The sequence below is a fragment of the Macaca fascicularis genome, chromosome 1 (assembly GCF_037993035.2).
Source record: "Macaca fascicularis isolate 582-1 chromosome 1, T2T-MFA8v1.1".
Classification (NCBI taxonomy): Eukaryota; Metazoa; Chordata; class Mammalia; order Primates; family Cercopithecidae; genus Macaca; species Macaca fascicularis.
The window spans coordinates 54,740,615-54,751,814 of NC_088375.1; the positions used below are offsets into that span (position 1 = coordinate 54,740,615).

Sequence of the window (11,200 nt, forward strand, 5' to 3'; positions counted from 1 at the left end):
CCAGGTAAGGTAACATTTAGTGGTTCCCAGTATTAGAATGTGGTTATATTTTGGGAGAAGAGAGATATAATTCAGCCTGCAACACTGCCTATTGTATGCCTAATGACTATTTACCAGAGAAAATAGGCTTGTTGTCATGCTGGCTAATTTGGAAGAGGAAAGGGGTATAAAAGGCCTTAAGTAGGTCTGCCATTTATTTTTGAAATAGCAATGTGGGAGGCGGAGGCAGGCTGATCACCTGAGATCAGGAGTCCGAGACCAGCCTGACCAACATGGCAAAACTCTGTCTCTACTAAAAACACAAAAAAATTAGCTGGGTATGGTGGCTGACGCCTGTAGTCCCAGCTACTCAGGAGGCTGAGGCAGGAGAATCCCTTGAACCTGGGAGGTGGAGGTTGCAGTGAGCTGAGATCGTGCCACTGCACTCTAGCTTGGGTGACACAGCAAGACTCCATCTCAAAAAAAAAAAAAAAAAAAAAAGGAAAAATATGCTTTTAAAAATTTGCTTAAAAAATCTTCTTCTCTACTACTATACCAAGGATGTCAAGCACGAATGAAAAATCATAAAATATTTAAAGTTACTGTACAGTGCATTTAGGGAATTATGATAGTTCTGGCAATTCCACTGCATACCCGTGGTCAGAGCCCTCATTTGTTTCCCCCAGCACCCGTTCCAAATCTTCACCACTTTCTTCCAAGTTGTGCCTGAAACTAGGCCTCATAAAACTTAGAAACTGGGCCTCATATAGAAAAAATTAACACCAGGTGGCTCTGGATAGGGTCCCACCTTGCCTCGATAGGGTCCCACCCTGATAGGGTCCCACCCTGCCAATTCCGGGAAACAACCTCATGGGGTCCCACCCTGCCAATTCCGGGGGTCCCACCCTGCCTCGAAGTTCCCAGAATCAGCAACTCCAAGAAAAAACCTCATAAGGTCCTGCTCTAACCAATTAGAACAAGACACCTTGCTCAGGCCATAGTTAGACCCAATTACCACGCGCCTAAAGCTTTGTTTGAATTTCGCGCCTTAAGCTGTGTTTGAACTTGTGTTTGCCTATATAAACAACCTGAAACAAGCACTCGGGGTCCCAGGGCCAACTTAGAGCTTGGGACCCTAGCGCGCTAGTAATAAATAACTCTCTGCTGTGAATCTTGTGTCGGTGATCCTTCGCGGCGACCCCTGCCCAGGAGGGAATCGACAGTTCGGTTCCAACATGCCTTCATGTCTTTCACCTGCCTGTCAATAGACATTATATCCCATATTACAGAAAATAAAAAACTACTATCAAACCCTTTGCGTCACCCTATCCTCCCAATCCTCAAACTCCTATTTATCTCTTAAGACCCAATGTAAATATTAGCCATCACTTCTGTGAATGCTATTCCACAGCATACCAATCAGAATCCCTAATGTTTATTCCTGCACTTTGTACCTGAGTTGATTGTACCATTTGTCACATTATAGCAATTATTTTTTCATATCTGCAATTATTTTTTTCATATCTTCTACTAGATAGGACCGTCCTCATATTAAATTGTATGTGTGTTTAAATAATTATGGATGTCTTCTGACAGGTAATTGCATCACCCATTTGGACACATCCAGTAATAGAAATGTGACCATAGATATTACATTTTTGGGCAGCTTCTACTAGATGACCTCTTTTCCCATTTTCACTTCTGGGTGTTAGTGTTCTGTTTTTTCTGCTTTCTACCTCGCTATTTTAGAGATTAATTTTTACATCTGGAAATATGTGGCAAATAAAGAGAAAGTATCCTTGCAAAGCTGCCAGATTGGGGTAATTAGGTCTAATAATTCCCAATAAGAAAAGTTATTTATTGTAATAAGGGATTTAAAATGTATAATATATATTTTTAAATAATAAATTTAAAAGATATAGTCATTTACAAACTAATACAAAACAAGATTTATTCAGGTGGAATATATTAAAGATTGCTGAAAATAGCACTGATTTAAAAGACAATATTTATTTTAAAAATAGGACTCAGGAAAAAAATTAGATATGACCACAGGAATTTTATCAGCGCTAATAGAGAGTAAAGCTGATAAAGACATGGCATTTTGTGAGTATTAAATTTAAAAATTTACCTTCGCATACAGGAGATTCTGGGTACCAACCGAAGTTATAGCATTGAATTAAATCAGATCCACTTAGATAATAATTTTCATGACAGAAAAACTGAATGACATCTCCTTCTTCATAGGTTTGCTTTACAGGATGAAAATAACCATTTTCAATTAATCTTAAAGAAGAGCACTTTAATTCTACAAATAAAAGAATGAATAAAATTACAAACAAATTTTTTTTCTGCTACAACAAAATTCACTATTTACATGACATATCTAGAATAAAAATTAAATTTGCCAAAAAGCTTATGAATTCATTTTATATATTTGTTAAATATCATTAAGCTTATTCTAATTTAATCCTGTGAGCTAAAATGAATTTTTTCTACTTGGGAGCTTTCAATTATCAAAGACTGCTATCAACATAATTAAAAATAAAGGCAAAAAAGTATGAAAAGATGAAATATAATTAGCATGACAACTTATATACACTTCTCTATGAGAAAAAGCTTTCAGAGTGAGAGCAGATTTTATTCCAAATGAGAACCTACTGGTACATTTTGGTGTGAGAGACCATCCGTATGTGAGACATTCTACCTCCTCCGTCTTCTTTCCTCCGGCTGTGTAGTAGCCAGTAGCACATTCATATTGTACTTTGTCCTTCACTTTGAATGTTTTCTGTGTTGTGGAATAATTTCCATTATATAATTCAGGAGCCAAACATGTTTCTAAAATTATAAAAATTATTTATTTTATAAATCTTTTTAATAACCTAGAATGTAAAAAAATATCAAAATGTGTTTTAACAGATCTTAAGAATATATGGTAAAATCAACTCTTAGTAAAATTGAAAAATAGCCCCAATTTTTCTTTGCCTCTATTCTCTTTTTTCATACACCTTGTGACCTAACCCTATCAGCTTTCTGTTCTTAAAATTCTGGTCTACAAGTGCTTGACCAAAGGCCAAAATTCAACTGAAGGCTTGTGCAGTAGCAATTGTGAAGTATGTGCTGTCTATGCATTTTTACAATTTAAACAACTTACTAACAAAGTATACATATATTTAAATTATTGAACTATTTTTAAGTATATCTGGCATTGGTTCACAACATAAAATAATGTACATGATCTTAAATTCTTCTGTAATAAAGGAAATAGTGACATACAAAGGAAAAGCTTCTTTTATTTTATTCCATTCCAATTCCTTTCATTGGTGCAAAGTAAGAACTATTGGTGTAGGTGTGCTGTAGGGATTGAGAACATTTGGATTAAGGAATCACCTAGTACTTGAAAAAAGTAATATCAACTTCCTGCATTGCAGACATAATGAAAAATAAATTCTATTAAATAATAGATATCAATATAAGCTTCAATATATTCAATATAAGTTTGACAAGCTCTTATCTTCAGTTTTAGGAAATGATTCTTATACCATGTTCTTTCCTACAGGTTGGTTGAGAAGACCATCCATCTGAGAGACATTGAACCACTTCTTCATCCTTCCCTCCAGTGGTTTTGTACCCTGAAGCGCAACCATAATGCATGTTCTCTTGAATTTTATACAATAACTTTACATCAGAGATGTAACCATTACTCAGGTCAGGCTTAGTGCATTTTTCTATGGGAAAAAAAAAATTATTTGTTTAACTTAATGATGAAACTAAACTTGTTTTTTACTAAATTGTAAAATTAAGCCAAAAGTATAATGTTATTATTAGCAATTTCATTTTGGAAATATCTGCATAAAATTTTTTTTAAAATAATCTGCATAATTTTTGAAAATTAACACTGACTTTCTTTGTATTTAGTATTTTTAGTTCTTATAGTAATTTCTACCCCTACCAGATCTACTTCTAGGTAGATTTACTAGATATATCAACAGCAATAACCATATTCAACATCCTCTTTTAAATGAAACTGGCTCAACCAAAGCCCCTTACTCTGGATCACCTGCCCTAGCGGAAGATCACTGATAGTTCGATGATAGTGTAGCCTGACATAAAATAATGAAATGAGTCAATTAGATTACCTTCTCACAAATTTGAACTCAAACTTTCAATTCAAAATTGAAAAACACATTTTTCAATGGGTATCATGAGAGAAGTTGGCACACAAAGGAGAGATGAGTCTTACAAATGATAAAGCATTAGAGTAGCAATCTTGCGCTTCCAGAGGCCAGCGTTTCAAGCACTTTTCTGGCATCCTATGCTTAATTATCAAAATAAGTTTCTTGTTACTTCAAGTAAATTACATCTCTTTGCCTTGTAATGTGATAAACAATTTCAGTTATTACCCTATTCCCTTCAACAGAGTATTATTAAAAACAGATAAAGAAAATAACATTTTCATGTAAAAGCGTTCTTTATCGGATTTCAAATTACGCCTTCATGTTGTAGAAAGACAGATGACTAGTGATTTTGTTCTTATCTACTAAAAGGTTTAACTGCTTTCTGTTTTTATTGGACCCCTATTTTTATATACGAATTTCTTTGAGTATGCAACGTTGAGTGACAGACACATCCAGCTGACTTACTGAAGCACCTTGGCTCTGGAGACCAGCCTTCTGTTGTACACGTGGTTCGCTCTTCTTGTCTTCCACTTTCGGTGGTATAACCAGCCAAGCAGAAAAATGACAATTTTTGGTCTATGCTCATTGGAAAGTAATAGCTTTTAAAAATATAGTAATATTGGGCAATTCTTCCATTTTCCACATGAGGAAAACCACAGGGTTTTTCTGAAATGAGTAAATGTCAAGCTGAAAATGGAAAAAGAAATCTAAAAACATAAATTTGTAATCAGGTGACAACACAAACTAAAAGTTTTTAGGGACACTTCAACTAGTACTTATTTTTCTTACTTAAATTTTCAAGGTACTTTTGTGATAATTCGAGCAGTCCTTTTATCATAATTGATCTGCAAATGACTTTAAACATCCGACAGTCATGGTAAAACTTAGCAGACCACCTTTTCAGAGAAGCTTTGCCTAACTTCGTAGAACAGTACTTTCTTTTTTCTTCCTAGAGACAGAGTCTGCCTCAGTTTTCCAGGCTTCAGTACAGTGCTGAAATATAGCTCACTGCCACCAGGAGCTCCTGGGCTTAAGCAAACCTCCTCTCCTGTAGCTAGGACTGCAGGTACATGCCACTACATGTGGCTAAGTTTTGTTTTTTTTTTTTGTAGAGATGAGGGGTCTCACTGTGTTGCTCACACTGGTCTCAAACTCCTGGACTCAAAGGATCCTTCTGCTGTGGCCTCCCAAAGCACTAGGATTACAAGAGTTGAGCCACTCCACCCTGCCTGCACTTCCTAATAGATATGTATTGCAAGTCACATATGTAATTTAAAAATTTCTAATAGTCACATTCATAAAAATACTAAGGAACAGTTGAAGTTAATTTTAATAATAGATGTTTATGTAACCTAATATATTGAAAATATTTTACAATATTTTACGTTCTTTATTTTCTTACTAACTCTTTAAAATCCACTATATATTTATACTTACAGAACATCTGATCTTGGACTAGTGACATTTTAAGTACTGTCTCCAATAGCTATATGTGGCTAATGGCCACTGTATTGGACAGCACAGTTCAGGAATAGATAAAATTTCTCCTTAACATATGCAAACTCATAAAAAATTTTGAAATAAATCGCATTTTTAAAGAAAAAAACAGACAACCAATTAAAACAAAGCAAGACTTGAGCAAGAACTTTGCAAAATAGGACATTTAAATGGTTAGAGACCTAGTACTTAGCATTACTAGTCATCAGGGAAATGCAAATGTAAACCACCATGAGATAGTACTGCATATCCAACAGAACTGCTGAAATGAAAAAGGCAAGTTATCTCAATGATTGTGAAGAAGTGAAGAAACTGGAACTTGCATATTTCTACAACTGAAAGTATAAATCAGTCCAAACTCTGTGAGAGAATACTTTTGCAATACATTTTGGGGTAAAATGTGTACAAACTGTATTACCCAATTGAAAAAGCATATATTTTTATACCAAAAGACATGTAAAAGAATGCTTATAGTAGCGTTATTCATATAGTCCAAAACTGGGAACAATCTAAATGCCTATAAATAATAGAAAAGATACACACGTTTTAGACTATGCATACAATGGAACATTATCCAAAACAGAAATGAACAAATGGTGAATCTCATAAACATAATATTGAGTGAAACAAGCCAATCACATATGAATTAACGTATACATTTGCATAACTTTTTAAAAGAAGACAAACTAATCCATGATAATAGAAGTCAGAATGGTTACCTTTGGGATTTAGTACCTTAGAGGGATCATTTTTGTTTCTGGGGTGCTGTCACTGTTCTATATCTTGATCTGATGGTGTAAACTTTTATAAAAAAATATATAAGTGTATCCTATGACTTTTGCATTTTTCTGGATATATTATACTCCAAATGAAACATACATTTTAAAAATTTATCTTCATGTTGAAAATCTTAAAATCATAAAAACGCTTAAAAGAAAGAAATACTTGAACAATCCTAGGAGCTGTGTTGGGAAGAAACATGGGCAGTCATGGATGGAAGAAGGCCTGGATCCAGTATGATTACTCTGGCTTCAATGCCTTGGTTGATCACTGTATACCTTAATGCTACTGTGAGACATAAAAGAGTAGCAGTGCTAGCCTAGGTCTGAAGGAAATGGATGTGGAATGATGAGTAACAAAACTTCCAGCATCTGATGGAGCAGACAGAAAAACATGGGCAGGATGGTCCCCATTCCCTGAGAATTCTTCTCACCATTTTTCACACCCAAGCACCAAAGGAATTTACAATAAAAAGAGTCTTTCGAAATAGCAGTGCAGTGGTGAATACACAAGGAATTTCCCTGGGGGGCACAGGTGCTTGTCAGGGAGGGGCAGCAAAATATTCTTTGCACAACAATCCTAGGTTGTGGCTTTAAAGACTGTCCTGGGACATCGCCCTCCACCACGAGGATAGACACATTACTTGTTAAGGTAGCTGGAATGCCTTGGAGAATATGAACTCCTGAGAAAAAATTAATGAGAAATGTGAGGAATATGCTAATCATATATAAACCAGAAAATCACAGACATCTGAACATACAAAAAAAGTATATGAAGAGATGGACACACTACTGATCAGAGAATGGTAAATAAATAAAAATGGATGTTATGAATAACCGTATAGCAACCAGTATAAAAATGGACAATATGAGGTGTTGGTGAGGATGATGAGAAGCAACAATTTACATCCTCTCTCAGAGATGATATACTTCGAAACTGCCATTCTGCAAAAGTAATCTCTCACTACTCACAGAAATCAAGTACAAGAATAGACTCAAGAATCCTACCTATGAGTGAATACAGACTGACGATATTCTCACAGAAAGATAAGTTGGTTATATCATAATATTCATTCTAGAGCTATTTGTGGTTGAGAGAGCTAGAGTAACATATTAAAACACTGTAGTAGGTCCCAGGGGAAACAGACTTCAAGACTGGGAATAAGGGGATAAAATGTGTAAGTAAAGTAAGAGTGAGACCTTTCATAGGCCGATAATAACTGCAAACCATGAAATGAGAAATACAGTTAATCCAATTCTTGCCCCTGAAGTGCACAATGGGAGTTGAGAGAAGCATGCAAAAATAAGATCATTGTCTCTGTCTTCAAGCTGCTTACTTTTTTGTTGCTGTGTAAAACGCATTGTAACCTTATAATAATTAGAAAATTGACTAGAATATTGCAATGGCTTTATGGTATGGATAACGGTCAATTATATCTTCTGGTATTTCCCTATTTAGACAGAAAAATAAAATCAAAAGAAATTCATGCAAAAATCATCCTATTATAGATTAAAAGTATAAAATAAGATGAATTCTGTGTCTTTCACTTTTATAATTTTAATTATAGATGTTTGGGTAGAAAACATATAGTAAACTATTCAACTAAAACACAATGAAAACTTATATATTTAATTTCAACGAATTCCCTTAGATGTTTATTTTAGAAAAGCTTTATTGCTGTAGCTTCCTTCTTTGTATGTTCACTCTTGCTAATGCTAAGTGACCTCCCTGGATTCTTCATCCTACGGCCTGATAATATTGATAATGTTCCTAAACAACATACCCATGTATACTGCCTACCTTCCACTCTCACACTAATCTTACACACTGGGCAATCTGACTATAAAGCTTTCTAATAGGGAGTCCACAGGTGTTGGTTTGTTTGGAAAGTCCTGATTTACATGTGTTGTCCAAACAATTATTAATAGAGCCCCTCTTTTACTTTCTAAGTGTTCCTGTTTGTACAAGCAATTGTATAGTTCACCTACTAATCGTTACTTAATGTCTCCAAACCAATGAATAATTCATTGGGATAAAAATCAAAGTCTCAAAAGTAGAAAATATTTATGGCTGTTTCCTTTTCAAATTTCCCACATGAAACTCTCACCTTATGAACAGAATTAAAATTGTACAAGTTTTCTCAGTATTAGGAGTGGATTCTAGCATAAATTTAGAATTAAAGTTAACATGTGACTTTGAAATGGACATATTGTTAGCCTGAAAACCTTTTCGAAGTATTTAGATCCTTGTCTCCTATGCCCTCTAGAGATACGAGGATTTTTGTTTTTCTAACTTATACTACTGTAAGAACACTTTACTAATTTTGCTCAAAGGAAAAGGTCTAAATATTATAAAAAGTCATATTTATAAAATATGTTATAAAATTGATATATGAAGATGAAAGAGTACACTAAAACTTGAGTTGTACAAATATTAGAATCTCCATTTATACGTTTTAGAGAATAAAGAATATTAAGAATTAATTTTACCTTCTGCATAGAGTTCTCCTGAGATTATCAATATGATGATAAAAGTCAGGTTTTTCAACCTCATCTTCAGTGATGTGCTTCACAAAGATTTTAACAATTCTAAAGCACTAGGAACTTGTCATTAAGTACACAATACTTCTCTTGAGGAAAAAGTTAATAATTTATAACCTCTCTCTAAGTCCTTTTGTAACAAGTCTTACATTTCACTTAAAATATTTTGAAATAATGTTAAAATAACACAACTATATTAATTGACATTACTTATCATGCCAGAGTCCAGTAAGAGTATTATAACTGATTAGGGCAACAATAGCAACAGAATAAATAATTAACACAGGCTGCATAAAAAAACTAGGTAAATTTTCAACCTAAGTTCCCAATTGTCAATTCATAAAGTTCACTTGAGGCCATGAATCTTTACTAATATTGATCAGGTAAAAAGATGAACTTAGGAACATGAGATAATGGATACCTGATGTTGAAATACGTTGTTGCCTAGATTGCACTCCTTAAAGAGATATAGAACCATATTGTCTCAATGATAAAATAGTATTACTTATAATAGTAGTATTTGACATTTAGAGAGTTTCTACTTTGTGGTAAGTGGTGAGATCAGCACTATGCTACATCAACATTCATTCATGAGAAATGTTAAAATGTCTATGATATAGCAGGACATGTAACAGTTTTGAGGTATTTAGCAGTGAAAAAATGGGATTAAAATTATTGTCCTCATGGAGTTTACATACTAATGAGTTTTAATTTAAAATACAAAATAGGAAAAAATGGTGGCTAGGAGGCAGGACTAACTTGCAACTCCCACTTGAATGGACAGAGCAGGATGTGGAGACTCGCATCATGAACTTTTGCTCCAAGAACTACTGCAGGGATATACCAGGAAAGCCAAGAGATTCCACAGACCCTCTGAAGGAAGTAGGCTGCTCCTGCATGAAACAGAAGACAGCCCACATACTGTGAATGCCCAAACTGTGAAAAGTGTGAAAGGGGTATTGTCCACCCCTGAACACATACCCTTGGGGAGCCTGAAGGTCTAGATCATGGAAGAAGGATTTGACCTTACCTGGAGCCGAGACAATTTAGAGAGCTGAGTGAAATACAGGGGTAGAGGAAGCAGGGAGTAACACCCCATGGTCTCTGTGAGTCCCCAGAAAACCATTTCTGACTTGACTCACAGGGGCTGCCAGAGGAACTGGGAAAAGACCACAGGGAGAAGGAAACCTCCAGCTGAACTTTGTAACAATTCCAACCGAACACAAAGTTTCCTGGCCAGAACTCGTGAAAAAGCGTGAATCTGGTGTGGGTGTGCAGACTCAACAGGTAGGGAGGCACAAAAGTCTGGCTTGCATTCTCAGCTGGGAGGCTGGTAGCCTGGGGCAAGTTCTCACTCCTGTTCCCCCACTGCCTGGAAACAAACTCGGTGCTTTTGGGAGGAGCACAGTAGAAGTGAGATTTGCTTGTTGGTTTGTGTGGGAGCTGGGTGGATGAGGTCTGTAACTGCCAGCTTTCCCCCACTTCCCTGACAACCTGCATGACACAGCAGAAGCAGCCATCATCCTCCTGGGAAGGTAACTCCGTTGACCTGGGAATCACACCCCCATTTCCCACAGAGCCACAACAAGCCCCACCCAACGCGAGTCTGAGCTCAGACATGCCTAACCCTGCCCCCACTTGATGGTCCTTCCCTACTCACCCTGGTAGCTGAAGACAAAGGTCATATTCTCTTGGAAGTTCTAGTGTCCCACCCACCACCTCATCCTCCCTCCCTTATGCTACCACAGTTGATGCTCTCTTGAAAGCACTACCTCCCGGCAGGAGGCCACCTAGCAGGAAACTAGTGCATTAAACAACTACAACTAAGGACCCTCACAGGGTTCATTTCACTCCCCTGCCACCTCTACTGGAACAGGTGCTAGTATCCATGACTGAGAGACCCGAAGACAGTTTACAACACAAGACTCTATGCAGACAACTCCCAGTACCAGCCCAGAGCCTGGTAGCCCTTCTGGTGGCTAGATCCAGAAAAGTAATAACAATCACTACAGTTTGGCTCTCAGGATGTCACATGCCTAGGAAAAGGGGGAGAATACTACATCAAGGGAGCACCCCATGGGACAAAAGAATCTCAACAGCAGCCTTGAGCCTCAGATCTTCCCTCTGACATAGCCTACCCAAAAGAAAATAAACCAGAAAGACAATTTTGGTATTATGACAAAACAAGGTTCTGTATCACCTCCCAAAAATCACACTAGCTCATCA

General features: G+C 36.2%; 1 protein-coding gene across 7 annotated transcripts in view; it reads right to left on the reverse strand.

Annotated features, from left to right (window-relative positions):
* The window catches only part of F13B (coagulation factor XIII B chain), a 33,168-nt gene extending 24,144 nt beyond the window's left edge, over positions 1-9,024 (reverse strand). For 3 of the 7 annotated variants that reach the window (XR_012430959.1, XM_005540307.5, XM_005540306.5), the window contains exons 1-5: positions 8,924-9,024; positions 4,623-4,823; positions 3,522-3,707; positions 2,641-2,817; positions 2,111-2,287 (exon numbers count right to left, since the gene is read on the reverse strand). Coding sequence is in view for 6 of the 7 variants with exons in the window: in XM_005540307.5 (XP_005540364.2) it covers positions 2,111-2,287; positions 2,641-2,817; positions 3,522-3,707; positions 4,623-4,823; positions 8,924-8,987 (805 nt within the window). In the remaining variant the exon portion in view is untranslated. Of the gene's footprint in view, positions 1-2,110; positions 2,288-2,640; positions 2,818-3,521; positions 3,708-4,622; positions 4,845-8,923 lie in introns of all 7 variants that reach the window. The other 4 variants (XM_074031575.1, XM_015447439.4, XM_074031583.1 and 1 more) reach the window with 2 other exon arrangements.
* Positions 9,025-11,200: the final 2,176 nt, after the last annotated feature.